Source organism: Trichomonas vaginalis, chromosome IV (assembly GCF_026262505.1).
Source record: "Trichomonas vaginalis G3 chromosome IV, whole genome shotgun sequence".
Lineage (NCBI taxonomy): Eukaryota > Parabasalia > Trichomonadida > Trichomonadidae > Trichomonas > Trichomonas vaginalis.
This window is the reverse complement of record NC_067206.1, coordinates 36,453,460-36,480,517: the sequence shown is the minus strand read 5'-3', so window position 1 is coordinate 36,480,517 and position 27,058 is coordinate 36,453,460. Positions and strand designations below refer to the sequence as shown.

The following is a 27,058-nucleotide window of genomic DNA, read 5'->3' as shown; positions in this document are numbered from 1 at the left end:
GTGGTGGTATTACATTACTGATTTCAAACGATTGCTGCATTAATTTATCTGTGTATTGCGATATAATTAAGATTAATACTAATGAAGACAAAGGAACTAAAGCTTTTGCGATGTAGTTATGTGGGCTTTGAGAAGAAGATGAAGACTTTGGTCTAACGAGAGATTGCTTCTCTTCAACTTTCTCACCCACACTTTGGTTCATATTAAATTTTCTTCAAAAAAATAGAAATGAATTTAAAAAGAATTAAAATTTACATAATACAAACCTTTATAAATTCTATAATAGATTAATCTGACTCGCCATCTCCTAATTCATCAAAGAAAGTATCTTTCTTCTTAGCAATGACTGGTAACTTTCCTTGTTTCTTCAGTTTCTTTTTCTTGTGGTCGGAAAGGAATTCTTCGTCTCTTTTTTCAGTAATATCCCAGACTTTTACCTCATTTGTGCTACTCCATGTTAATAAAAGCCCACCAGAGAGATCCATGCCATGAATATCTTTCTTATGAGCTTGCCATGCATAGATAAGATGGTTTGGATGCAAATCTTGGATGTAAACTGTTCCATTTTCTGCAGCAACGACAGCTCTGCATTTATTAGTCTTCAGAACAGAAACACCGACAAATGGACGTGTACTTTTCATCGAAGCTTCGCAAACAAAGTCAAGAGATGGATGTTTGGAGACATAAATCTTTGGTCGAGAAGATGCACATATAAAGTACCTACAAAATGGATCATATGTAACAGATACGAAGTCATCATCTTCCTGTGCATAGTATTGACGTCTTTTAGGTCTATTAATTGTATAAAGAGATAAAACGCCATTACCGCTTGTAACACCAATGGTTTTATCATCAACAACTGCAATATCTGAAATATATTCTTTTTCATCATGGAATTTTTGAGTGCATTTGTCTTCTTCAATATTCCAAATTTTTAGGTGGCCTTCAGAATCACCAGTAGCAATAATTGTATCTGTAATGTACTTTGCAACTTCAATTGGTGAGTTATGAGCTTTAATCTTGGTATATTTGGCAGATTGATCTTCTATGTTATAAACAAAGAAGTTTCCTGCTTTATCAGCAATGAGTAAGTCTTGTCCTGTAATGTTAAATTGGAGTGATCTAACCGAATCTTTGCAAATTGATATTTGTTTTGGAATATCGTCGCCTTTTGTATAAACAAATATTGTAGTACCAACAGTTCCGATAGCCCATTTCTTTGTGGCCTCATGGATTGCGCCGCATGTGATTATATCATTTGTTTTTTTATCAAAAATCAAAGGAACTACCTCTCCCATTTTTGTCCGAATAATTTCGTGAATTTCTTTGTTTCTTATATTCGCTGCAAAATTTTTTTTAATATGGCTCTTAAAAAAGTTGTATAAATCGTACATTTTTGCAAAAAAATGAACAAGAACTCAGCAACCAGACGAAGGAAAGCCAAGATTATCTTATGTTGATGTTGAAAAAGGTGTTCAACAAATTCAAGCGATATTGACAGGGAAACCATCCGATTACTAATTTTCTAATGTTTATTAAACTAAAATATGTGACTCAAACAAATTTTTATGACATACAAAAACATTTTTAATAGAATGCAAAATACCTGATGTTTGAAGCTCACATTTTTTGAAATTCATGATCATGATCAATAGCTACTTAAACTTACTTTATGTTACAATAGTTTTATATCTCCGAATGATTAATAATTTACATGTGTGCATGTACAATCCCATCAAATTTTGAGCGTTAGGTATGAAGAATATGATATCAATTTTATTAAAGCATTTCGGAGATATTATTTTCAAAATTATATTGAATTCGGGATTACTCGAGGAGTGAGAAAGATTAAAAAAAAAAAGAATAACAACGTTAACCAAAATAATTATCCTATTGGATTAGATTATATTACTTGGCTCCAATAGATATTAGAAAATCTCTTACATTATTCTTTGCAATTGAGAGTGCCGTATTCCCACCTTTAGTCTTTGCTTCTTTATCTGCTCCAATAGAGATAAGATATTTAACAACTTCAAGATGACCATTAGATGATGCCTTAATGAGTGGATTATATCCGTTTTTATCCTTTGCTTCTTTATCTGCTCCAATAGAGATAAGATATTTAACAACTTCAAGACCATTATATGATGCAGAATTGAGTGGAGTATATCCATTATTAGTCTTTGCTTCTTTATCTGCTCCAACAGAGATAAGATATTTAACAACTTCAAGATGACCATTAGATGATGCCCAAATGAGTGGAGTATATCCATCATTATCCTTTGCTTCTTTATCACAGTCACATTCAATAAGTGATTTGACAAGATTAAGATTTCCTTTTTCACTTGCAACATGAAGTACATTCTCTTGATACTTTTTTGTCTTTTTTAACCAAAGTCCTTCTTCGCAAGCCTTTAAAATCATTTCTCGATTGCCTTCAGATGAAAGTTCTTCAAAGAATTTGTAAACACTATCAAAATTATCAGTTTCCTTAAGTGATGAGATTTTGTTAAAATTCTCTAGAAAAGCTGTGAGATTCATTAATTCTAGTGGCTGTAAAAAAAAAAAAAAAAAAAAAAAAAAAAAAAAAAAAAAAAAAAAAAAGGTAGTGGGGCTTCCAGGCACTTCGTGCCTTCTAGCCCGAAGATGTTTAGAATATGAGAGAGGTCCTATAAACCGGAGAAAGTGTCATATAAACATCTGTCATTTTACTCAGAATTTTATACAGAATTCGGCAAAAATATATTTTAGGGTAGAAGGGTATATCTAACCTCTTTTCTAACCTCATTTCTAACCTCTTGAATTTTCATGAATTTTCATGAAATTTACACCAAAAATAATGTTTAGGTGAAGAGGTGAGATTTCACCTGTTTTTCACCTCATTTCTCACCTCTTGAATTTTCATGAAATTTACACCAAAAAATATATTTTAGGTGAAGAGGTGAGATTTCACCTGTTTTTTCACCTAATTTTTCACCCTCTTGAATTTTACACCAAAAATATACTACTAGGGTCATTTACGAAGAAGTCTTAACAAAGTCTTTACGAAGAAGTCTTGACAAAACATAGACAAGAAAGTTCATGAGAAATTAGATGAAGAAGTCTTAACAAAGTCTTTACGAAGAAATTCATGAAAATTCAAGAGGTGAGAAATGAGGTGAAAAAAGAGGTGAAATCTCACCTCTTCACCTAAAATATATTTTTGGTCATTTACGAAGAAGTCTTAACAAAGTCTTTACGAAGAAGTCTTGACAAAGTCTTTACGAAGAAGTCTTAACAAAGTCTTTACGAAGAAGTCACAATAAACATCTGTCAAAAACCGCTTTTTAACTTCACTTAAAATGCCACGTAAGCTACGTAAGAATATACGTAAGAGGAAGAGAGCATTGAAACATCCAATAGTAAGACTAACACCACAACAACAGTTGCAACAACAAATGCTGAATGACCCCACTATGTTGCAACAAATGTCAAGCAATCCTATGCTTTTAAACCGAGTTCTTGGTGCACAGAGTGGAGGTTTAAGAGCGGCACTTTTAGCGAAAATGGCAGGCTATGGTGGAGCTGCAGACGGAACAGCCTATAACCCTCAAAGTCAAATGAATTTGAGTTCACTCAAAAATCAAATAACAGATGTCAAAAAGTCAAACATAGACATACAGAAGCAAATAAGTGAAAACGAAAAGAAACTAGAATATGACAGACACACAAAGAAACTCAATGAGTTTAAACGTAGAGAAAAAGAAGAAAGAAGAACAACTGAAAGAACTAAGTACAGAGGAATATGCGAAAAAAGTGTCAGAAAAAGCAGCAGAAGTAGCAAAAATGGAACAAGATGTCATAAATTTGAAAAAACCATACTACTCAATATAAAGTACTGAAAGATGAAGAAATAAAACAAAAAGCCCTGAAGACATATATGGATAGCGATGAGTATAAAAAAGAAGTTGAAGCAAATGTAAAGGCAGAAAAACTTTTACAGTTGCAAAACCAAACCGTACAGTATGAAAACTTAGCACAAGAAAGTAAAAATAACGACGCAGCCATGCAAAAGGCAATGAAAAGCGCAGAATATATAAAAGCTAACAATGACTGGTTAGATGCCCAAGCCAACGCTAAAGCAGCCCAACTCATAGGGTCAATAAGGACAAAAATACAAGCGGATGAAGACAGTTCAAATGAAGCTTTAACAAATGCTGACTTTAAGAACGCCTTCGAAGCTCTTCATAGTAAGGTGAAACAAGTGAACGACTTCTCATCTGGAAAGAAACTGAAGTCTGAAGGTTTCGACAAAGAGTTAAAAGAAGTAGCACAAAATATGACGAAAATAACAGATGCAGCAACGAGACAGGCAGTTCAAAGTGCCTATGACGCCGTTAGAGCAACTGTTGTGGAAAGTCAAGAAAAAGAGTTACAACAGACCAAAACAGACCTAGTAAATGCTTTCTTAAAAACGAAAAGTCAGGTAGGACATTATGCTGCAGATGGAACATATGTGCCAGCTGGTGGAACTTATATACCACCAAACCCTCCAAGAGAAGCACCTGCACCAGGACTACCTAAAACATTTACATCGTCACATGGACACAGACACAGGCATGCACCAAAACCAACACAACAACCAACAGTTCAAAACCCTGCACAACAACCACCTCCACAACCAGCACAACAACCAACAGTTCAAAACCCTGCACAACAACCAACAGTTCAAAATCCAGCACAACCAACAGTTCAAAACCCTGCACAACAACAACCACAAACAGAGCAAGGACATAAAAGAAGTAGAGAACAAGGAAACCAAGAATTCTTAAAAATGCTTAAAGAAGAGTGTGGTTTCCCAGATACTGTTGACTTTAGTGACAGATATAAAGAAGCTATTGGAAAGTTCAAGGATGGAAATACTGACCCGAACCTATTTAGCTTTATGGCTCAGCACCAAAACGGATATAATCTCAAACCTGGAAAATACAAGCTCGCTAAGGGATATGATTTAATAGCATATCATCCAAATGACATGGATGAATTTACTCCGAGATATTTGATGTCAGAGCTAAATGACAATTCAACTTTCGTCATGAAACGCGTAAAAAATAGAGACGGAACGAAAGAACAAAAGCTTATGAATGCGGATGACGTAGATAGGGAAATTGTTGAAAACGGTCTCGGAATATATGAAATGCCAGCAGATGAGGTACAAGAAACTCCACAGGAAGAAGTTCAGATACAACCAGACATGGAAGAAATAGTTCAGCAACAACAGCTAGAAGAGCCTGAAGGAAACGAACAAGTCCTTCCTTTGGAAACTAACTTCACAGAACTAGATGAAGATTTGGAACAGCCGAAAAATCTTGACCCTCAACAAGAGTATGCGGAGAATATGGAATATTTCCAAGAGTCTAAAAAAAATTCGGCTGACATAGTAGAAGAATATCGAAAAATGTTTGCCGACATACAAAAGACTCCAACATCAGATGAAAATATCCAGCATAGAATGGAAGAACTGAAAAAAAATGTACACAAATACAACAACCCTTTTTACTTACGAGCATTTAACGTTCAATCTTCGGATGAACTCGGTGAAAATAAAAGGTTAAATTTCAAGAAAACATATAGAAATGAAACATTGTTTAAAGTTCATTCAGAACCTAACCAAGATGGAAACAAACCTACTTTTGTTTCTGCAGACGATGGAACTACAATGAGATGGGGTCATAAAGCTAACCCGGATAGGTGGTTCATAAACTTACAACCACAATTCCAAGAAGTTGTAGACGCAATGGAATTGAATGGTGAACGAGATATAGCTGGTATTTTAAGCGCGGCTTTAATGCCATTGAAAGATATGAAACATGCAGATATTTTGAACCAGTATGAAATGAACATGGCTGATGGAAATATAACACCTGACGTTCTAGAACATTTATCTCAAAGAACTACACAGAACCATAGAGATGGTATATTTGGTGAAGAGTTTAGAAAGAAAGTTAGGGAGAGAGAAGGAAGAGAACCTATTGTACATGACCTTGCAAACGAAAGTTTACAAAATGTCATAAAAACTTACTTTGCAGACGATGAATCGAGAAGGGATGAATATTTAAGAAAACTCAAATGGACAGTACCAAATGAAATGTTAGTATTGAAAAACATGTTCCTTGACAAAATAAAACCAACTACAGAAATAAACGACGCAAGACTGAAAGATTGGGTAAAAGCTTTCCCATTCACAAAAGATATAGTTGGTAACATGGAAAGAAAACCAGAATGGCTACAAAAACATATATTTGGAAACGAGCTTATTCCATATGGACAGGCACTGTTTGAAGCGCTTGAACCGGAAACTCAGGAAAGAGTCATGCAAACAATACGCGAAGACTCAAATACAGACTATGACAAACTCTTTCTAGGATATAGGTTACCTGAGATGGGCGACCAGAGCCAAAAGGCAAAAAGGACATGGGAAATTTGCAACATACTAGATGAACATAATGCAAAGATGCAACAACTTCAAGCAGAGGGCAATGAAGGAAAAAGAAGAGTTAAAAACTCAGTCAGGAAGAAAGTAAAGCTTGGTTCGAGTGGGTTCTATTATGACATATAAATCCAACTATTCTATATTTTTACTCATATGAAATGTACGCCGCTCAGAATATAACGCCAACAGTTTTGGATGCCATGAATGGAAATGTTTCCGAATGGTATAACGAATGCGACAATGCCATTAGAAGGTCAGAAATAGTTCCTGGAACTTACGAATATACAACTGCTGTTTCTTATGGAAACGTAGGTGAGTTTGGAGAAGGTTCTTCAACAACAGTAGATATTGCATGCGACAGGTTTCATATTATTTCTATTGACAACTCATTCTTATACGTGGAACAAGACATTGAAATAAAACCTTCTACCAAGTTGTCTGACAAGAAAGGTTGCAATGGAATTTTCTATGTCGGATACCAATATGCTCCAGAAGTTTTCATGGGATATAAGATATATTCTAACTCTGACTTAGTTCAAACAGTAACATGGGCAAACTATGAATGGTTCGCTTTGAGAAACTCAGTACAACCACAAGCTAGAGAACAAACAGACCAGTATGCAACTATTGAGAAAATAAGAAGACTTGACCCTAACGTTCCAGGAGTTTATGTTAACCTTTCTGGTTCAGATGGAACTGCTGCCACTAAAGTAAAACTGAAACTTAGAGTTCCTTTGTCATCTTTCCTCATCTTCAGGTTTTTAAGATACTTGCCAAACTGGGCAGGAAAAATTTCTATCGAACTTACTCCAAGCAAAAATAACTTAGTCATTGCACCAACACAAGACCCATTCAGCATTGCTGTAGCTGGAACTGGTGGAGCCAAGTTCTGTGACTTTTGCAAAGACAAAGTTGACTTAGACTTTGGTTTCTCAAACTTCAACACTGAAGTAAACTACTATTTCAATGCTGCTGGAACTGCTTGGGACCCAGTTAAGTTCACATGCGAAAAATTTGAATGCAAGAGAATAGAAAGCAGACTTGCAGTCTATATGTTGGACCCAGATATTTCAAATGCTTTAGCTGCCAAATATATTGCAGTTCCACTTATGTTCCCTATACACCAAATATCTGTCAAAGACTTTGCAGGTGAAGTTGGAAACCAAAGTGCTGACCCAGGTGCAAGAACAGATATTGCTTTAACAACTGCAATGAAACATGCAGATACTATGTTTGTACTGTTCAGACGAACTATAAATGACTATTCTTGTTTCTACAACCCTGGTATTAAATATCATATAAACATAGATGGCAAATATTATCCAAGAGAAGAATATTCTACAGTTGAGGATATGAGGTCATACAACTTGACATTAGATGCTATGAACTTTAACAACAACTTCACAACAACCATTAACCCTGAAATGCAAAGTTCTATTATGCCATATGTGAAAGTATGGACTCATACAGGAGGTCAAAAAACTCAATATACAAATGGAGACCGTTCAAACTTTTGGCTTGGCATTCCATTTGCTGACTCAGAAGACTTTATGGGTGGTATTTCAACTGTTGGTACTGTACAAATACAATATACTGGTGACAGAGACGGTCCAGATGAATTGAAAGCAAAGAAGTTTACAAAACCAATAGCACTTTTCACGGAAGATGCTCTTTTGAAGATTCGTTCGATGAAACCTGCTGGGGCTCCTCAGATTGGCATAACGACAGCTTCCATCGAGCAGATTTTGGCAGCAGGTCAGTAAGTTGTTCTTGAACTGACTTCTCTCCGTCAAATATTGACAGTACGCCAGTTTTGACATAATATTGTATTATAAACTTACCTTTAGAAATATCTGTAAGTTTTGTTGTTATATTTTTGTCTGCTTCAAGAACTTTCACCATTTCAGTTATACCAACTTTCTTTGCTTTATGAAAATATTTTGGTTCAGCAAAGACTGCTATTCTATAACATTTTCCATTGTTTGTATAAAGAACTATTCTGTCAATGTATTTGTATTGTTTGTGTGTGTAAACTTTGTTCTGCTTCAATTCGAAGAGATACTCGAATACGTCCATCTTTTTATTCTAAGTAAAATGTCATTTCCGAAAAATAGAAGCGTGAGTGTTTCAAAAGGTTTAATGGCGGTGGCAGATGTGAAGTTAAATTCACCAACTCAAACAAACAGTCAAAGTGTTGTTGTCAATGTCAAAGAAAGAGATGTTGAAGTGGGGAAACCATACGAAGACCAAGATGGTATAACAATAGTTCCTGTAAAAGAACAACCAACATACCCTGAAGTTAGCAGAGACTTAAGTTCTGTTGCAGATATTCGAAATGACTACCAACAACTTAAAGACAAACTTAAAACTCAGGAGAAGATTTGTCAAGCTTTGGGTATAATGTTAAACTTGGTCGAACACAACCCTGTAAAAGTGAACTCATATGTCATCGCACCTCATGAAATTTTGAAAGAACTATTGAAACTTTTGACAGAGGCAGACGATATAAACATCAAAGAAATAGAACCCGACATTGCTTGCTGTGGTGTTTCATACAATGTCATTGACAAGATATACGTTATGAAAGGAGGTGAAACGTTGAACTTAAAATATAGTTTCCCAGACGTCATAAAAATATTTGACGACCACAACATTTCATTAAAGTTTGTTTGCTAAGTAAATGGCAGAAGACATAGTGGTTTATACTATTACGACTAAAAACCCTGAGTCATATAATTCTATAACAACAAACTTACAAAGTCCTCAAGGACGATATTGTAAACTGACCTTAAACACGATGACGACTAAAGCCTGTTTTGCTCTTTTGACACCAGAAGACTTTGTTGTTGTGAATGGTAAAAAATACTTCTTTGAAGATACTTACTCAGATATACCACCAACAGGTTTTGTTGACTTATTTAATACTTTAAGGACGGATGTAACATGTGCTGCAACTAGAGCAGGTTTCATTATGTTTGGATGTCCGACTGAGTTTACTATAAACGATATGAGCTATAATACAAAACTTATTTCTGGTTTTTACTACCAACAGTTTCCTATAACAGGAAAAGGTGTCATACAAGGAATGTCTGTTCCATTGACTTTAAGTACACCTATTTTATATATTGTTTCAAACTTAGGTTCAAAGTGCTATTCGAATGTTGACAGAAACTACTATGACCAAAAGATACTCATGCGTATAAACAACACTTTCTCTGCTGGTTTGCCTATTGTTCATTCGAATGCAGAGTTTTCAGCTTTAGTAAACTCAAACACTTTAGCAAACATAAACTTAACCTTAGTTGACGCAAACTTTGTTCCTGTAAAACTTTTATGTCCTATGTATTTGTCAATGACGGCAGAAAGTTTCGAATTGGAAGATGCAACCGGTGAAAGTATTGTATTACAAGAACAACTTCAACAACAAATAGCTCAAGAACAACAAATGCAACAAATGCAACAACAAAGTCAAGAATAAAAAAAAATATTTTTTTTATTTTTATAAAAATGTACAGAATAGATGTTTCAGATTTTTATGACTTCCAAGCATTCAGAAATATGTGTCCATTTCGAGACTATAACAAAGCAGTCGAGAATTTGAAACGTTTAGTCATTTATGTTGACTCTGCCCCAGAATGTTATGTCATGAAAGAATGGGATGTTGTCTTTAACAAACCAAGAGCAACAATAGTTTCAGAACAAGAATGTAGACAGAAACTTAAGAAAATAAAAGTCGTACAAGTTGGCATGAAGATGTTAGATGCTTGGGATATCTTATTGTCAAAGTTAGAAGATTTTTCAGTTCGAGGTATAAAGTTCTATACACCTTCTCCAAACTTCTATTCTATCTTCACTGGATATAAATACGAACAAGTAGAATGGAAAGAAAATGTTATAGAAGCTTGGTTAGACCATGTCAAAGAAATTATATGCAATGGAAACAAAAAGGTTTATGAGTATATCTTATGTTGGTTTGCAAACATCTTACAACATCCAAGTGCTAAAAATGAAACTGCTCTCATTATAATTGGAAAACAAGGAACTGGTAAGAACACATTCTTTACAGATATTTTGTGCAAACTGTTAGAAGGTTATTCGAATCCGAATATGACAAACTTAGAAAACATCTGCGGTAAATTTAACTCCTCAATAGAGAATATGAAACTTATAGTATGTAACGAACTTCAAAGTATAGATACAACAAAGGTTTTAAACTCAGATGCTTTGAAGAGTCTTATAACAGACAAAGTTGGAGTTGTTGAAAGAAAATATAAAGACCAAAGAGTTTGTGAAAATGTTGCAAATTTCATTATGGTTTCAAACAACGCCGTTCCGATGAAGTTAGAAAGTTCTGACAGAAGATATGTAGTTGTCAGAACGTCAGATTCTCATATGCAAGATACAGAATATTTTGACGCTTTGTCAGAAACTTTGACATCTGACTTTTACAACCACTTGTTCTCATATTTCATGACATTAGATATTTCAAAGTTCAATCCAAGACAAATTCCACATACCGAAGAAAGACAAACATTGTTAGAAGCAAACAAGAGTGTTTATGAACTGTTTATAGATGAGACTAACTTTGAGTGTTTGGATGAAAGGTCATTGTACGATGAATATAAACAATATTGCCAAGAGTATGGTTATATGACAGCGTCTAAACGAACATTCTTGGCAAATGTCAAAAATCTTTTAGATGTTCAGAACGGCGTATATACAAAGAAAAATTTTTCTGAGTAAATTTTAAAAAAATATTTTTTTATCCGATAGAAAAGATGGCAAAATTCATCTCAGTAAACAAGTACATGACAGAAGTCAAAGAAGAACTAGACCCATTCGCATATTTGAATGTTTACTTCTACCATTTTGAAAAGTCTACATTTGACAAAGTTTGGAACATCGAACCAGTTAAGTTTGCTATTGTGACTAAAAATGGTGCGAAATTTGAAGACTTAGACATTGACGGTATGTTGACAGTCAAAGAAAATTTTGACAGAAAGTTCTCAAAACTCGAAGAAGGCAAAGCATACAAACTTGTTATACCTTATGAACCAAAGAAAGCAGACGACTATGAATATTATGAGTCTAAGATAGTTGAAGTTCAAGGTAAATTGGGTAAAAAGATTTTAGAGTCTAAGCCAGTGTTTGCTCCTAAAGAGGAAGAGAACATTGACATTGACCCAGAAATGTTCTAAAAATAAAAGTTTATTTTTACATGTCAAATTTCTTTTTCTCTGGAACTGGTTCAGGTTCTTTCTTCTCTTCTTCTACTTTCTTTTCTTTCTTTTCTCTCTTCTTCTTCTTCTCTGGTGGAGTTATGTCAAATTTGGCGCAACCATATTTATGTAAAAGTTCTTTGTCCTTTAATAGCTCATCTATTCTGTTTTCTATTTCATCTTCAAGAACAGCGCATGTGTCTTCTTTGCATTCTAAGAACTTTTGTTGGACTTCATCTTTCCAATCGGCGTCATCTCTGTCAACAAGTCTGTCATTGACAAACTTAAAGACTTCTCTGCTTAATGTTTTATGGTTCTTGTCATATTCCCAGAAACAGAACTTTAGAACAAATTCCCCTTTCTTGTTTACACTATGTAAGATTTTATGGTCGACAGATGTTTTGCTGTCAAAAAGTTTGTCTCGAATATAGATAGCGAAATCGCTCGACATTTTCAAAAAGATAAAAATTTTAATTTTTCTAAAAATATGTTAGAAAAAAAGTTTGCTGACATTGACAAGAAATTTGAGAATGTTTTAAATAAGAACAAGAGGAAGTTAGAAAATGCTCAGATAAAGCCTATACATGACAAGTTCTTATTTGCTCAGAATGGTATAACAGGTCTAATCGCACCACCTGGGTCGGGCAAGACTTTCACTTATCTTAAAATGGCTGCACAACAACAAGAACTAGATGAGAAGAACCCATTCTATGAGTTAGTAGTCATTTGTAGTACTTCTGGTCAATTTGACCAAACCGTCAATTCGTTCAAAGATATTATAAAAAAGTCTAAGTTAGTATGTATAAAGGATACTGAGTTGTTAGATTGGATAAAGAAGTACCAAAGAAGAGTTTTGAAGTACAATGCTATAAATGAGTATGTCAATTCTAAGTTTAAAGACCCAAATGAGGAAATGCAGAGAATATTAGAGAAGAAACACTTCAGAAACAAACAGAAAGAGATAGAATACATTTCGAAGAAATTGCAATCTTACGATTGGAAGACTTACCCTCACAGATGTCTTCTTATCTTAGATGATTTCGCCTCTCATCCTTTGTTAAAGAACAGAGAACAAGATATGTGTCGAATTCTTAAGAAGCTCAGACACTTCAACATCTCTGTTGTCATTTGTGTACAGACAGCAAAGAGTTTAAGTAAGGATGTTAAAAGAATACTTACTGATATCATACTTTTCCCTGGATTGTCCGAAGACGATTTCATGGAACTTATGAAAGAGTCCATGGCAGGTAAGTTTGACAGACATGAACTATGGGAGAAGTACAAAGTCATACAAGACCCTCATACTTCTTTCAGAATTCACATCTACGCGAACAAAGTTCAAATTGTAAAAAGTCAAGCTTGAAAAATATAAGTGTTTAGTCTTAGTCTGTTGTGGTGCTGGGTCTGTCGGTTCTTCTGGCTTTGGGGCTGTCGGTTGGTGGTACGTCGGACATTCGTTTGTGTCCTGTCGGAAGGAAGAACTTTTCCAGTTGTCGGGAAAATTTTTTCCAGTTGTCGGGAAAAATTTTTTCTGTTGGAAGGAAAAACTTTTTCTGAAGGTCGGCCAAAAAGTTCTCAATTTTCGAAAATTTGAATGGTTTACGGACGAACAACAGGAAATTTTTTTCCAGTTGTCGGGAAATTTTTTTCCAGTTGTTGGGAAATTTTTTTCTTGTCGGATGGAAGAACTTGGAATGTCGGAAGGAAGGACTCGGAATGTCGGAAGGAAGAACTTGGAATGTTGGAAGGAAGGACTCGGAATGCCAGAAGGATTTGACAAGCCAATTTACCATCTAGAGCTACCTGAGCCATCTGAAGTCAAGACCAAAAATAAATGGTTCATTTACTCTGCTTGTTTGAAGTTGTCAAAATACTCTGTTATTTTTTCCTTTAACAATGGCAAATCTTCTTTGAAGGTAAGAATTGTACAACCTTTAATATCATAGTGTGTTTGAGGTAACGTATCTTGAACTATTTGTTTCACATCTTCATTTGGGGTCATTGAAATCGGTAAGTTTTCGCGATAGAACCAATTTCTGTCAGATTTGTAAATCTTAGCAAGGTCGTAAAAGCTTTTGTTGTTCTTCTGACTAAATGCAACATAACAATATCTTTATCTTCTTCATTTTCCATCTCTTCAGTATAAATCATATACTTATAGTTCTTTTCCTTTCCTTTTGGTACCGAACGTGGTATTCTTTTCTGAATGCTTTTGTCTTTTGCTTCAAGCTTGTTTTCCATCTCTTCACGTTCTTGTCTGTGAAGTTCGTCAAGAAGTCTGTAAATATTCCAAGCATAACGAGGCGAAGCGCCACATTGCAACAGCATTTACAAGAAGTCTATGTACATACCAACCTCTCAAACCATTTGGCAATTTTTCACGATTTTCATAGAGTTTTGGCGACTGGGGTTTCCCTCCACTCGCTGTTCTTCACTGTTTTCAGAAAAAAGTATGTCTCGCTGTGCTTCGCTCAAAAGTTCTTGTGTGCTTTGGTTCCTAAACCAGTCTTTAGGAAGCTTAGTATCTGGAGCAAAACATGCTGTCAAAATACTTTGCATTTGGTACATATCGTCTTTGACCGAACGAATGAGACGGAGTTGTTTGTTAAACTGAACCCACTCATATTCTTCATTTATATCTTCATGGACTATAACTGTTGTTGTGTTCTCTGTTGTTGACATATCTGTCTTTACATACAAAATAAAAAAATAAATAAAAATAAAACTAACTTTATTTTTTCTATCTACAAAAGACCAAAAATAAACGCTTTACATGTATTTTTCAGCAACTTCGTCAAATAATTTTATAGCTTTATCTATCTCATCTACTTCAAACGTTTCTTTACCTTTCGTGGGAGCACCATATATTTTCTCAAACTTTTCAAGTAGTTCTGTTTCTGCAGCTCTCATATCGTTAACGAAACAACCTTGACTCTATTGACTGTATTGTCATATCTTTGAGTTATATTATATGTTCTTCCTATCTTATATCTTTTTGTATTGAAGTCCTTCGGTTTCTGAACGATGTAAAGTAAGCTTCACTGCAACGTTCTGAGTCGAACGAACCATATGTTATGAAGTTATATCCAACAACTGGGTCTAACCATAACAAAACTATTGGTATAAGACTTTTGTCTATAAGATATGCTCTTGTTCCATGAAATGCTACTGATATCATAAGCTCAGGATTTTTGTCAAAATTTTCTGAGTTGAAGCAATTCCAACCCAATGCCATGTTTTCTTTCCAGATGGAGATATAATGTCTGACAAAGAATATTTGTTGTATTTCTTTGAGTATCTTACGTTTAAATCACCAATTCTAACCAATTTAGTGTTATTGTCTATCTTTTTAACTGTTTCAAACTCAGTGTTTGTCATATATGTTTTACATACAAAATAAAAAAATATTTTATAAAAAACTAACTTTATTTTTCTATCTTAAGGAAATTCATGAATTTTGGTCATTTTTAGCAAAAAATAATGTTTAGGTGAAGAGGTGAGATTTCACTGTTTTTTCACCTCTTTTTTCACCTCATTTCTACCCAGTTATTTTATAAACGTTTCACATGGTAAACGTTATTTTTTAAATTTTGTGAAAACTCAACGGTTTGACACAAGCCATATGCCATTTTACTCAGAATTTTGTTGCTGAATTCAATAAAAATAATGTTTAGGTGAAGAGGTGAGATTTCACCCGTTTTCTCACCTCTTTTCTCACCTCTTTTTTCACAAGCGTTTTACATGAATTGTACGATGTATATTTGAAATCCTGAACAATTTCGTAGCTTCTATTTCTTCTGTCAGTATGTCAAAAGTTTTCACAATGCCGAATGTTTCTTTATATTTCTTCTTGACATCAGATAGAAGGAAATCGTCAGCTGTTGGATAGTTTTTGTTCAGAAATGTCAACATGTCCATTTTATCTTCTGCTGGTTTCTCTGCTTCTTTCTTTAAATCTGCATAGTCGTTTCGCATACGTTCTATCTCTTTGACGGAGTAGTTATATTTCCTCATTGCTGCTTTACATTTAGAACATTGTGGGTTCATTTTTGCATTGTACATTGAAATAAAACCTGCAAGTACAACTAAGGCGTCAATGGTTTTCTTTAACTCAAAAGTTGCTGGTTTTATCTGTTCGTTCCATACTTTACCTCTTTTATCTTTATCTCTTATCTGCCATACACATTTTGCAACTAACGAAACAAAGTTGTCGTAGGTCTTAAATTCTTCAGATTTGTATATGTCAGAAACATTTTTATATACCATATCGCAATCTTTGTCCATGACTTTGTGGTTGCAATGAAATCCAAGAAACTCATAGTTTACCTTACGTATGAACTTCTTGGTTTCTACTGAGTCAGTTGGTTTCACTTCTATTTCATCGAATTCTGGAATAGTAAGCTTTTGTTGTTGTATTTCAGGAAGTTTAGGTAGATGGTCAATAATATCCTGCATTTCATAAAGATATTCTTCATTTGTTTCATCTTTCGCACTACAGTCTAAATCTCCTTGGAGAAGTTCTTGCTTTATCTTCTGGATTTCTGTTTCGAAAGTATATGAAGAAGGAATGAAGCTTTTCATCTCTACTAACATAGATGTTGGGTTCATGACTAACGAGTTTGGTGAAGTTGTTGCTAACATGTTCTTACAATAAAAATAAAAAAAAATATTTTATAAAAAACTAAAATATATTTTTTATCTTAAGGAAATTCATGAAAATTCAACGGGTGAGAAAAGAGGTGAGAAAAGAGGTGAGATTTCACCTCTTCACCTAAAATATATTTTTGCTGAATTCAATAAAAATAAATGGTTCATTTACTCACAATATTTTTTTACAAAACGACCCCAAACTTTTAACTTCTTTTCTGCAGCTTCAAATGCTATCTTAGCGAGTTCATATTCTCTAAATTCTCTCTTTAAATCTTCTTGTTCCCATTGGTCTAGTTCGTATGGAGAGTCTCTATAACCATAACATATCTCACGTTCATGTTCTAATTGTTTTTCGCACATTTTTCTAACTTCTTGTTCGAACAAATGTTTTGCATTTTCTACTGTATCTTCAAGTTCTTCTTCATCTAACTTCTCATGAACTTTCTTGTCTATGGAGTCCATAATTTTTCCAACTGCTATGCAATATTTTGGAGAAGCCCACATTGCTATATAGTTTAGAAGTCTTGGGTCTACATACGTTCCTCTAACCTGTTTGATTTCATCCGGAATTCCTGCATGAATTTTGTATAAAAAGCAACCCGCTGTTTTCCGCGGGTTGGTATATTCTTCACAAAATGCCGTATAATACTCTTCCCAGGACTTATTTTCCAACAACCTTCTAAAGTCTTTCCCAAACTGCTGACATATCTTTGTTGCATTTATATAACCATCCTTGTCTCTACGTAAGACTTCAATACCGTTGTAAGTGCCTTTTGTGAATGTTTCGCCATTAGATTTGTTCGTGAACGTTTTTGCTTCGACTGTCATACTGTTCTTACAATAAAAATAAAAAATATTTTTTGGTGGGACGTCGGACATTCGTTTGTGGCTTAACCGTCGGACATTGTCTTGAAACAGTACAAATATTGTCTTGAAACAGTACAAATATTGTTCTGAAGCAGTGCAAATATTGTCTTGAAACAGTGCAAATATTGTTCTGAAACAGTGCAAATATTGTCTTGAAACAGTGCAAATATTGTTCTGAAACAGTGCAAATATTGTTCTGAAACAGTACAAATATTGTTCTGAAAAAGTACAAGTCTTGTTCTGAAAAAGTACAAGTCTTGTTCTGAAACAGAAAATTTTTCTCACAAATTGAGAGCTTTTACGGGAAATTTGTTCTGAAAAAGTACAAGTATTGTTCTGAAAAAGTACAAGTATTGTTCTGAAACAGTACAAGTATTGCTCTGAAACAGTACAAGTATTGTTCTGAAAAAGTACAAATATTGTTCTGAAGCAGTGCAAATATTGTTCTGAAGCAGTGCAAATATTGTTCTGAAGCAGTGCAAATATTGTTCTGAAGCAGTGCAATGGACAACATCGAGCCACATTCAATACTTTTTCAGCACTTCTCCGTAGTTGTATATGAAAGACAATTCGAGATAAAAGTCATAGTACAATGGTATAATATGCTGCACACCGTTTGTTGTGAACCAAACTTGAAAGTCAGAGAAACTGTTACTAGGTGGTTCGTAGAATTTAGAAGCAAAGTCATAAAAGTCCTTACCAATACAAAGAAAACTGTTGTTGCTTGAACTGAAACTTGCATGACACATGACATTTTGAGGGTCAAACACGTTTCTATAAACTGTCAAATCTGCTGGTGGACGTATAAATTTAAACGGACCGTCAGGTGGCAATGGTTCGTTCTGGTTTAGTAACCGAAGAAATTGTGCCCAAGAACGTTTGTCTACTTCCCAAAATAAAAACTCTGTACTTCTTGGAGGGTTAATTTCAATCTTTTGAAATGAAACTGTGGAATTCATCTTGTCATATTCTAGTTTCAGATAGTATGTTCCATTTAGTAAAGAGTCGTATTTTTCTTGAAATTCCCAGTAGTATTTGTTTATTTGAGTTTGAAAGTCATTTAGAGTTTTCTCAAGACTTTCGTCTGAACGAATTGTAAAGATTCTCATTTCGTCAAATTTGTCTATTAGACCATCAGAACCTTCATACTGCCCATGAAAATATACTGCGAACATAAAAGCGTTAGTTCTATTTGAAAACAAAACTCTTCTAAATCCTATTGCCTTTGCATCTGAAGGACTTTGAAGCCAACGAATTGGATAGTCAAACCTGTATGAACGGGATGAAATTTCTTCATCTGAAATATTTCTACCGGCATTTGTAAAGATATAGTCTAACGGTTTTGTATCTGCTGCTTTTGTTCTTTGTTTTTCAACCTGAAGCATTTAATATATGTAAAAATATACTGTTTTAAAAAATGTTTTAAAATGGTATGCCATTTCATATTTCTCATCTAACAAACATGTTGTCTGACTGCTTGAGGGTTAGGTTGGTACCATTCGAACTTGACACTTGCAATTCCTTCAATTGCATTCAAAATGTCTGAGTCGGAGTCAACCATTTGTTCTCTCTTTGTAGTCTTGAAAGCGTCAAGAAGTTTTGCAGCTGTTTGTTCATTGCCATTTGCATAGTAAATGTGACCATCCAAATCTGTTATGGTCAATCTGAGATTGTATCCTTTCTTATTTCCGTCTTGTATGGCAGCAAGTACACCCATGAAGCCTTCTTTGTTCTTTCCTTCGTCAAAGTTTACTGTAAAGGTTCGACCAGATGTAATTTGACTTCTAACTTCACGGTACTTTTCATATGCATATCTTGTTCTTTCCATGGGAGCATGTGCATCTTCACCTTTTCCTTTTTTCCTTCTCAAAGGATGCAATTGTTCGTCATGTTTCCAGTAGAATCTGGCAAAGCCGTCGTGTCCTTCAACTTGAGGTTCACTAACATCGAAAGGCATGTTCATAAGACGTTCTTCTTCTAACCTCTCTAGTCTGTTTGGATAATTGGCACGTGCTGTTTCCAAATCCATTTCGTAGGTCAGACCAGCCAGTTTGTCATAGACTTTTATGGGTCTTCCCTTCCTATATTTAAACTTCTTCGAAACTCTCCAACCATATCTTTGCAACTCTGCTTTTATTCTAGCAGATTTTCTATCCATTCTATACGGGGGCATTTTTATAAAAATAAAAAAAATGTTTTTTTCTTTACTTTACGTAACCACCGGCTGCCATAAGTCTTTGACGCCAACCCATACCAGCTAATGAAGGTTGACTTGGTTTAGTTTGGAAACTAAACTTTGGTTTTGGTTTATCTTCAGTTTTTGGTTTTTCTTCTTCTATCGGTTTTTCGTCACTTTTCGGTTCCTCTGACTTTACTTCACTTGCAGGTATGGTTGTGTCGTCAACATCTTCATAAATATCATATGCCATCTGTTTTTGTTTTCCTTTCAACTTTTTGTGTTTGTTGTAAAGTTTAGAATATTTCGACTCTAAGTCAATGAGATGTTCTATAATGAACTGTTGGTCAGTGAAGTAAACTTTTCCATCTGTGTGTCTCGAAAGCTCCTTCAGCTTCAATATTTTATTTGTGAGAGTCTGTTTCTTTTTTGAGATACTAGGCGTTCCATTTCTATGAAAAGTGACTTTATAGTTAGGGTTTGTATTTCCAGACCTGGCACTTTCTATTATTGAATTTTTCTCTTCATCTGTAAGTTCTTTGACAGGTTTGACAATGGTTCTGAACTTTTTGTTTGTGGTGTCAAATCTACCGTTTCAACTTCTTCGGTCATTTCATCTCAGTAAAAAATTTTAGTTTGGTTTGTTTTCAACTGGTTGTTGTTGTTTTTTAAGTCGGTCTAAAACTTCCTGAGGTATAGGAAGAACTTGACAAACACGTTGTGTAACTGCTGGAAGTCGACAAATCCATCTTGAACCCATTTGTCTCAATGCTGTATTGTTCATTTCATCTCAGTAAAAAACTTTACATTCCCCACGTTTGAGGCGGTTGAGGTTGGTTATTGTTTACCCACTGTTGTGCATGGTTATATCCTCTGTTAAAGAATCTTTCACCTTGGTCCATATAGTGTCCTGCTGTGGTTATAGTAGTCATTTGCTTTGTTATAATAGTTTCCTGCTTGTCTTCCTACATTGTCCATCCATCCTTGAACTTTTCCTCTTGTTTCAGGATTTGGAATAAGATTTGCTGCATCTCGTGCTACATCCCAACCTTTCTGTACAGTTTGTATAATAGGTTGTGCTTTCTCTTTAAGTATACCTAATGTACTCAAAATCTTCCTTCCAACTCCAAATACACCTCTGGCTATTGTTCCCACTGCGGGCAAAAATCTGGATGCAACTCCTGCTAATGCGCCAAATAAACCCATTTCTTATGGGTTAAAAAATGACGAATCCAAACAAGGACCCCTATGTTTCTAAAGCGACAAGAAAGCACTCATGATAAAAATCTTTAGTTCAACACCAAATGCTTGGTTTATGGATATCTTGGAAAACATTCCGAGGTATAGAGAAGATGGACCACCATACTGGCTAATATTTGTCGGTCAAAACACAAGATACTGTGAAGCCATACCATTACAGTCCAAAAATATTTTAGATGTGAAACTGCTTTGACAATATTCGTTGACAAATACCATCCAACAAAACTGACATCTGACTGTGAAAGTTCTTTCAAATCAGACGATATTAAAAACTATCTGCGTTCAAAAAATGTAAACCAATATTTCATTGTCGACCAAAACCATTCTGCTCTTGGTGTCATTGACAGTTGTATAAAAATCTTAAGAGACTTAAACCAACCACAAGGTGGTGAAGCAAATGAAATGTCATATGACGACAAATATAGACATTTCTCCATGGCAAAGATGAGACAAGTTTTAAATATTTACAATAACCGTAAACAAAAAGGTTTGGGAAACCACTCCCCCGAAGAAATGAAAAACAACCCTGACTTAGAGAAAGACTATATATTTAATAGTTTAGTCAAAAGAGACAAACAAGAAAGAATGCCAGGCTTCAAACTTAAGAAAGGTGACAAAGTAAAAATAGAAATACCTAAACGCGACCCATATGAAAATACTATTGACTATGACAACAATGGGAACCCGACAGGTACTCACCTTCGTGTTCGTAAAATAGAAGAAAGTATACAAGAGAATATTATGAAGTTTTAGGCAAACATGGCAAAATGTACAGACTGCAAGCAGAAGATAAAACTACTATTGTCAGACCTCGTTTCAAACTTGTCAAAGTTCAAGGTGGTATACTTTCAAAGACAGTTCCTAACAAATATAAGACAACTCCTGACGAATATGCTAAAGAAGTTGAAAATGACGACTAAGCAATTCTATACCATGCGTAAACTGTCATGTAAGGTGGCATGTAGTCTTTACTTTGTCCCGTTGTTTGTGTATATCCTGTAACGCGATGTGTATGGTTTCCATCTCCCTGAGTGTCACTCCAGTAACAATTTATAGCAAACTGAACGTCGTCTTTAACATCATATCCTTTACCTTTTTTCAAGGCGTGCCAATCCCAAAATTTATGCTTATGCCAACCTGCTTGAGATGTACTTAAATCTACGTAGTGACTGTGTGCAGGTAGGTTTTCACCTGAAATCGTTTTACTTCCGCCTGTTTCCTTTGAAGAGTTTGCACAATACAAAAACCTGTCGACTATTTGAGTCCAAGTTCCGAGACCAAGTACTACTTCTGGTCTGGTAGAGTTCATTGACGTATAAATAGAGCCTATAGGATATAATGTTTGAAGTATTTCTGTCTTTAATGTTTGAAGCTCTGTTTTGTCTGCTTTCTTGTCATATAAATCTTGAGCAGTGAATTTAATATTATGTTCATCCTTCATGACATAAACATCTTTACATCTAATGTTTAACATCGTCGTTATGTCGTCATCCGATGTTAAACCTTGTGGAAAGTTAGGAGGTTTACAATATATTGCATCCCCACCATTTTCTTCAACCGTTCCTTCAATACTTTCTATAGCAACAGTTGTAAAACTTGTATGTGTATGGTTCTTGTCTGCTTTCTTCTCTAACTCATCGTTAACATAAGTTTTATCTGCTTTAAGGTCTAAACATCCTGAAACCCATCCTGTATCGGCTTTAACTTTAAAAGTCTCCGATGTCCATTCATGGTACCAGTCAACCCTTTTTTTCATTTCGTTATCTTTTTCATCCACATATTCCTTATCCGCTTTCTTCTCTAACTTACTAGCCACATATTCCTTATCTGCTTTCTTTTCAAGGCTAACGTTTAAGTCTGTTATTTCAGATATAGAATGTGTATGAGTCTTTTTAGAATATTCGTTTTCAGCTCTTGTCACTTCACTTGACATTTTATTGTCAACATATGTTTTGTCTGCTAGTTCAGGATGAGTATGTTCTTTTGTTGCATAAGCATTGTTAGCTCTTTCTTCTTCTTTTGCTATTGCATCGTCTACATATTCTTTGTCAGCTTTGTTGTCAACATCCGTTTTCAAAAGAAGTTCATTTATAGGTTTCTCGTTTAAAGTTCCTTTTGTTGGATTTATACAGACAGTATGGTTCTTATTGTCTTGAAACAGAAACTCATCTGTCATTGGGTTTAATGTCAGTTTTAAGTTTCCTTCTTTCAATGACTCAGATATCTTAGAATAGTTTTGAAAAGTTTGTTGTGTTCTTATTTAGAGCTTGCAAAATGAGTTGTCGGTTGTGTTGTATTTCTCTCATGGAAGCAATATCTTTCGACATTTTTATTCTAGATAAAATATGCTTCCAATAGAAAAAGAAAATTCAAGAGTTGCTACAACTAAACCATTAGATGAACTTTTTACTAATGTCGGTCAAAAGTTTGAGACAGAGACCGTAAAGCATGAAGGCTATCGTTTTGACTACCCATTAAGATGGCTAAGAGACCCATCTGTCACAAAAGCTATTGGCTTTCGTAGAATGAAGTTTGTGTCTGTAGAAGATAAAAGTTTTCCATTTATTGTAAGGTTTCATATAGATTATATATCTGAAGGGAAACGAAAAATGTGGGAAGAAATTGAGCTAATACAAGTTGACCTTTCATCTTCTCTACAGACTGCGTTAAAAAATATAGAAGATAAAATAAATTCATGTTATGCAAAATATGCTGATGAATATGCAAATACCGAGAGCACACTTTATGTGAGAATTGTATATGACAAACAAAATTCACAAGTGTCATTTCAAATCTACGAAGACAATCCAAAGAAAGACGAACAAATATATACAGAATTCACTGCAATGTCATGGTATTATTTGCAAAGAATGTTAAATCAGAAAGTCAAACTTCCTTTAGCAAATATTTACAGTCGATATGCAAGAGATGAACCATATTTATTTAAAGATGTTTTCGACCCAGCTGCTATTATTGTTCATGCTTCATTTTCTGGCGCTCAAAACTCTTTCTTATGCTTGGCAAATGACTTTTACGAAAAACCTACAAAGTTATACGAACCACCAAGTGGAAGTATTTCAGACTTTCAAGTATGGTTTACTACAGATGGAAGAAAAAGAATAATTCCATTATACCATGCGTTTTACTTAGAACTTAGTTTCATATACAACTACTATCGAACGGTAAAAATATAATTTTTTAATACGGTTGAGGTGTTGGATTTGGTTGCCAACTAGACTGTGGTGCAGGTTCAGGCTGTTGTATAACAGGAGCTTGCTCTTCTGGTTCAGGGTCTTTAGGTATAATACCAACAAACTGACCTACCCTTTTACCAATATTTTTGACTCCGTTCCAAATTCCTCTTCCGACAGATTTTATTCCATTCCATATACCTCTTCCAACATTTCGAAAGAAGTTTCCTATCTTACTGAAGAAACCCATTTTACTATATGTAAAAATCTAATGTCCGCCTAGTCTCTTACGTTTCCTGTTGAGTTCCATAGCATTCTTTAACTGGAGCTCATACATTCTGTTTCTCCTCTGGTAGAAAACATATTCTGGGTCAACTCCTGTGTTCGCGTCATCTGCATAAAGTTGTTTATATCCCACTTCGGGGTTTGTATAAAACTCTTTCCATCTCATATTTGCATACCATGGTGGCAAACCTAACGCAGCGTCATTTGACATGGCAGTTTGCATTTGTACATCTGTTGGCACTTGACCATAGTTTGCCATTGCAGTTTGTATTCTAACTTCATTTGGAATATTCTCTGGGTTTGGTTGTCCAGGTTGCTGTGCATTCGCTAAGTTCTGTGCGTCCATTTAATATTAGATAAAAATATCTCTTACGAGTACATATACTGAACATTTGCAGGCATTGGTTCATCTTCATATTCTCTGTACTTTTCTGCCACGTCAAATAAGTAAATGACACAATGGAAAAAACCTAAAACAAGTAGTCCTATTTCAAACCACATTTACTTACTAGTAAAATTTCTTTGTTATGACACTTTCTCCAGTTTATAGGACCTCTCTCATATTCTATCTTATCGTATCTAAACTCATAGTCATGTATGTCCTCTAACCATCTCATGACACTTTCCAAACCACTTTTATCGGATGTAAAGTAAAAGCATGGATGGTTATGTAAAACGTCTAAAGTTTCTAAAGAGTCTCTCAAAGTCCAGTCTACTTGGTATTGAAAATCCCATGTGTTATAGAACGGCGGGTCCACTATAAAGAAAACATTTTCCTTGTCTTTATATTTTTCATACAACTCTGTCCAATGACATCTCACAAACTCTATACCCTCAATATATTTTTCTATGTTCTCTTTGAAAACATTTGTATAGTTAAGATATAAAACTTTTGACATAAGTGTTTCAATGTCATGAACTCTTATAGCACCACTATATAATAGTCTAGCAGATATACTATCCCAGTCAATATACTCTGCCTTTTTCAAAACCTCTCTGACAGTATTTTTCTTATCTAATGGTATACGTTCCATCTTACCTATAGGTATCTTTTCTTTTAACTCTTTCAATATTTTGTTTGTGTCTGGTATATGTTTGAGACGGTTCATATAGTTGTCGAAGTCATTGCATATAATCTTTGAGTCAGGAAATATTGTATGGCACAAATGAGATATATAGAAACTTCCACCGAACAAGTCTACAAATGTTAGACCATTCGGTAGTTTCTTAAGTTCTCTCAATAGAATATCTTTACATCTACTCTTATTTCCAAAGAAGGGTAACGGTGGTTTTGTAAAATTCATTTTATATATATAATAAAAATGTTTTTTCCTGAAAAGTGACAGAAAAGTGACGGGGGGCTAGAGGGCACGAAGTGCCTGGAAGCCCCACTCCCTTTTTTTTTTTTTTTTTTTTTTTTTCTGTAGTTTCTTTGGCCGCATTTTGTATTTGATTTTGTAAAGTTTGTATTTCTGTTTGAAGTTTTTTGATTTATTAAAATTTGAAAGTCCTAAGTTAACTTAGAAAGTGTATGTTTTCTAGAATTCCAAGATTTTATTAGAGTTTTTTTAAAATTTCATTTTCAAATTTGATAGTAAAACAAAACTATTAAACAGATGAATCCATATATATAAATTTATGACTTTTCTAATACTCATGCAGCCTTTTATTTAAAAAAATAGCAGATTTTTATCTGAATCGAAAGATCTGAAACTAAATTTAGGATAAATCAGAAAATATAGGTGAGCCTTTAGGCTTGTAGTTTGAAATAATATATTTTTAGTAATATAAAGCTTTTCGTAACTATTTATAACTAAATTTTACGTAACATTTTAATATCTCTTCATAGCCAACCTCTGCAGAAGCATTTGTCTATCCTTGTTGCTTAAGTTCGCGCGTATTTCTACGATTTTCTTTGCAATTGCTCTATAAACATCTTTACGTTTCGGATATTGTGGATATATTGGGACACGGTTTCCTGTAGCCTCATCTTTCTTATAGAAGGTGATCGCTGCTCGGCCAAATTTCCAAAAATTCCTTGGATGTCTTTTCTGCATTGAGTAAATACCTTCAAAACCAAGCTCGAATATTGCCCTAGAAATTTCCTCTATGAATGGATTCTGAACGCATTGCTCTTTCGGAAGTTTACGTCCTTGAAACTCTGTCATTTCGTTGTCTATGTAGCAGGGGTATATAAATATTCTATTGTGATTCATTGAACCATCAACTCTCTCCATTGGCTGTTGCATCATCTCAGGAGGTGGCTGTTGAACTACAACGCGTTGACGTCTTCCAGACATTTTAAGAAAAGTGACGGATATTGTCAGATTGATGGCAGTTAGTGCTTTCACATTTCGCTTCACATATTATATGGTTTTAGAATAGTTGAGAAATACTCACTTAAATGAAATAAATATCAGCAAAAATTACCATTTTTCAATTCGATCCACAAGAGAGTCATATGCTCTTTTGACGGCTGTTATGCGTCATTCTAGGGGACATTATCTGTGCAAGTATTCCGGAATGACACAAAGTTCTCCAATAAGAATTCGATAGCGGAAGTTCGAGCGACAAGAGAGGCATGCGCTCTGTTGTCAGTCTTCATATATAATTCTGGATCATTATTCTAAATAATTTAAAAAATTTAAATTCTCATAAATTATATAAGTTGCGTGGTGCTTTCAAGTATAGTTTCTTCATACTGCATTTTGGAGTTGGATAAGATTTTTCTCCATACAGGATCCATACAATGTGCAATTGAATCGTTCAAAGCTCCTAATAATTCTCGGAACATCTAAAATAAGTATCAACACTAAATATATAAACATTCCATCATATTCAATTCAATTGTGTTTAATAATAGTTTCTGCCAGTTTGTTAAGAGCTTTGGCTTTATCATTTATGGATCACTTCATTCAATAAGTTTTGGGATATGAGC

The 27,058-nt window shown here is 34.5% G+C and overlaps 21 protein-coding genes and 3 pseudogenes across 24 annotated transcripts, besides 1 other annotated feature; 9 read left to right on the top strand and 15 right to left on the bottom strand.

The window, feature by feature from the left end:
• Positions 1 to 287: 287 nt before the first annotated feature.
• TVAGG3_0232560 (ribosomal large subunit biogenesis) lies at positions 288 to 1,298 on the bottom strand (the record flags this gene model as incomplete). The annotated part of the gene is made up of 1 exon (XM_051227396.1): positions 288 to 1,298. One exon carries the CDS (start codon positions 1,296 to 1,298, stop codon positions 288 to 290), a length of 1,011 nt encoding a protein of 336 aa, XP_051112382.1.
• Positions 1,299 to 3,919: 2,621 nt separating this feature from the next.
• Positions 3,920 to 5,159, top strand: TVAGG3_0232550 (protein of unknown function, DUF4106 family; the record flags this gene model as incomplete). Its single annotated transcript, XM_051227395.1, has 1 exon — positions 3,920 to 5,159. A coding segment is annotated over one exon (1,240 nt), but the record flags the coding sequence as incomplete, so codon positions are not given.
• A 617-nt stretch (positions 5,160 to 5,776) lies between these two features.
• TVAGG3_0232540 (protein of unknown function, DUF4106 family) lies at positions 5,777 to 6,598 on the top strand (the record flags this gene model as incomplete). The annotated part of the gene is made up of 1 exon (XM_051227394.1): positions 5,777 to 6,598. One exon carries the CDS (start codon positions 5,777 to 5,779, stop codon positions 6,596 to 6,598), a length of 822 nt encoding a protein of 273 aa, XP_051112380.1.
• Positions 6,599 to 6,684: 86 nt separating this feature from the next.
• Positions 6,685 to 22,535: a mobile genetic element.
• Positions 7,525 to 8,235, top strand: TVAGG3_0232530 (protein of unknown function, DUF4106 family; the record flags this gene model as incomplete). The annotated part of the gene is made up of 1 exon (XM_051227393.1): positions 7,525 to 8,235. The coding sequence occupies one exon, from the start codon at positions 7,525 to 7,527 to the stop codon at positions 8,233 to 8,235; it is 711 nt and encodes a 236-aa protein (XP_051112379.1).
• On the top strand, positions 8,612 to 9,148 carry TVAGG3_0232520 (protein of unknown function, DUF4106 family; the record flags this gene model as incomplete). The annotated part of the gene is made up of 1 exon (XM_051227392.1): positions 8,612 to 9,148. The coding sequence occupies one exon, from the start codon at positions 8,612 to 8,614 to the stop codon at positions 9,146 to 9,148; it is 537 nt and encodes a 178-aa protein (XP_051112378.1).
• Positions 9,153 to 9,950, top strand: TVAGG3_0232510 (uncharacterized protein; the record flags this gene model as incomplete). The annotated part of the gene is made up of 1 exon (XM_051227391.1): positions 9,153 to 9,950. One exon carries the CDS (start codon positions 9,153 to 9,155, stop codon positions 9,948 to 9,950), a length of 798 nt encoding a protein of 265 aa, XP_051112377.1.
• Positions 9,980 to 11,215, top strand: TVAGG3_0232500 (uncharacterized protein; the record flags this gene model as incomplete). The annotated part of the gene is made up of 1 exon (XM_051227390.1): positions 9,980 to 11,215. The coding sequence occupies one exon, from the start codon at positions 9,980 to 9,982 to the stop codon at positions 11,213 to 11,215; it is 1,236 nt and encodes a 411-aa protein (XP_051112376.1).
• TVAGG3_0232490 (protein of unknown function, DUF4108 family) lies at positions 11,443 to 11,670 on the top strand (the record flags this gene model as incomplete). The annotated part of the gene is made up of 1 exon (XM_051227389.1): positions 11,443 to 11,670. One exon carries the CDS (start codon positions 11,443 to 11,445, stop codon positions 11,668 to 11,670), a length of 228 nt encoding a protein of 75 aa, XP_051112375.1.
• TVAGG3_0232480 (uncharacterized protein) lies at positions 11,687 to 12,142 on the bottom strand (the record flags this gene model as incomplete). Its single annotated transcript, XM_051227388.1, has 1 exon — positions 11,687 to 12,142. The coding sequence occupies one exon, from the start codon at positions 12,140 to 12,142 to the stop codon at positions 11,687 to 11,689; it is 456 nt and encodes a 151-aa protein (XP_051112374.1).
• On the top strand, positions 12,179 to 12,814 carry TVAGG3_0232470 (protein of unknown function, DUF4106 family; the record flags this gene model as incomplete). Its single annotated transcript, XM_051227387.1, has 1 exon — positions 12,179 to 12,814. A coding segment is annotated over one exon (636 nt), but the record flags the coding sequence as incomplete, so codon positions are not given.
• On the bottom strand, positions 13,535 to 14,030 carry TVAGG3_0232460 (annotated as a pseudogene). Its single transcript has one exon. A coding segment is annotated over exon 1 (496 nt).
• Positions 14,461 to 14,869, bottom strand: TVAGG3_0232450 (annotated as a pseudogene). The gene has a single exon. A coding segment is annotated over exon 1 (409 nt).
• TVAGG3_0232440 (organellar and viral DNA polymerase type B) lies at positions 15,418 to 16,332 on the bottom strand (the record flags this gene model as incomplete). The annotated part of the gene is made up of 1 exon (XM_051227386.1): positions 15,418 to 16,332. The coding sequence occupies one exon, from the start codon at positions 16,330 to 16,332 to the stop codon at positions 15,418 to 15,420; it is 915 nt and encodes a 304-aa protein (XP_051112372.1).
• On the bottom strand, positions 16,507 to 17,169 carry TVAGG3_0232430 (uncharacterized protein; the record flags this gene model as incomplete). Its single annotated transcript, XM_051227385.1, has 1 exon — positions 16,507 to 17,169. One exon carries the CDS (start codon positions 17,167 to 17,169, stop codon positions 16,507 to 16,509), a length of 663 nt encoding a protein of 220 aa, XP_051112371.1.
• Positions 17,733 to 18,593, bottom strand: TVAGG3_0232420 (uncharacterized protein; the record flags this gene model as incomplete). Its single annotated transcript, XM_051227384.1, has 1 exon — positions 17,733 to 18,593. The coding sequence occupies one exon, from the start codon at positions 18,591 to 18,593 to the stop codon at positions 17,733 to 17,735; it is 861 nt and encodes a 286-aa protein (XP_051112370.1).
• TVAGG3_0232410 (uncharacterized protein) lies at positions 18,662 to 19,366 on the bottom strand (the record flags this gene model as incomplete). Its single annotated transcript, XM_051227383.1, has 1 exon — positions 18,662 to 19,366. The coding sequence occupies one exon, from the start codon at positions 19,364 to 19,366 to the stop codon at positions 18,662 to 18,664; it is 705 nt and encodes a 234-aa protein (XP_051112369.1).
• On the bottom strand, positions 19,413 to 19,996 carry TVAGG3_0232400 (annotated as a pseudogene). Its single transcript has one exon. A coding segment is annotated over exon 1 (584 nt).
• Positions 20,016 to 20,168, bottom strand: TVAGG3_0232390 (uncharacterized protein; the record flags this gene model as incomplete). Its single annotated transcript, XM_051227382.1, has 1 exon — positions 20,016 to 20,168. One exon carries the CDS (start codon positions 20,166 to 20,168, stop codon positions 20,016 to 20,018), a length of 153 nt encoding a protein of 50 aa, XP_051112368.1.
• Positions 21,561 to 22,085, bottom strand: TVAGG3_0232380 (phage tail repeat-like family; the record flags this gene model as incomplete). Its single annotated transcript, XM_051227381.1, has 1 exon — positions 21,561 to 22,085. The coding sequence occupies one exon, from the start codon at positions 22,083 to 22,085 to the stop codon at positions 21,561 to 21,563; it is 525 nt and encodes a 174-aa protein (XP_051112367.1).
• Positions 22,536 to 22,989: 454 nt separating the features above from the next.
• On the top strand, positions 22,990 to 23,838 carry TVAGG3_0232360 (uncharacterized protein; the record flags this gene model as incomplete). Its single annotated transcript, XM_001310716.1, has 1 exon — positions 22,990 to 23,838. One exon carries the CDS (start codon positions 22,990 to 22,992, stop codon positions 23,836 to 23,838), a length of 849 nt encoding a protein of 282 aa, XP_001310717.1.
• Positions 23,839 to 23,842: 4 nt separating this feature from the next.
• On the bottom strand, positions 23,843 to 24,085 carry TVAGG3_0232350 (serine threonine-protein phosphatase family; the record flags this gene model as incomplete). The annotated part of the gene is made up of 1 exon (XM_001310717.1): positions 23,843 to 24,085. One exon carries the CDS (start codon positions 24,083 to 24,085, stop codon positions 23,843 to 23,845), a length of 243 nt encoding a protein of 80 aa, XP_001310718.1.
• An 18-nt stretch (positions 24,086 to 24,103) lies between these two features.
• TVAGG3_0232340 (uncharacterized protein) lies at positions 24,104 to 24,466 on the bottom strand (the record flags this gene model as incomplete). Its single annotated transcript, XM_001310718.1, has 1 exon — positions 24,104 to 24,466. The coding sequence occupies one exon, from the start codon at positions 24,464 to 24,466 to the stop codon at positions 24,104 to 24,106; it is 363 nt and encodes a 120-aa protein (XP_001310719.1).
• A 139-nt stretch (positions 24,467 to 24,605) lies between these two features.
• TVAGG3_0232330 (phage tail repeat-like family) lies at positions 24,606 to 25,424 on the bottom strand (the record flags this gene model as incomplete). The annotated part of the gene is made up of 1 exon (XM_051227380.1): positions 24,606 to 25,424. The coding sequence occupies one exon, from the start codon at positions 25,422 to 25,424 to the stop codon at positions 24,606 to 24,608; it is 819 nt and encodes a 272-aa protein (XP_051112366.1).
• A 444-nt stretch (positions 25,425 to 25,868) lies between these two features.
• On the bottom strand, positions 25,869 to 26,462 carry TVAGG3_0232320 (signal recognition particle 19 kDa protein (Srp19) family; the record flags this gene model as incomplete). Its single annotated transcript, XM_001310719.2, has 1 exon — positions 25,953 to 26,420. One exon carries the CDS (start codon positions 26,418 to 26,420, stop codon positions 25,953 to 25,955), a length of 468 nt encoding a protein of 155 aa, XP_001310720.1.
• Positions 26,463 to 27,058: the final 596 nt, after the last annotated feature.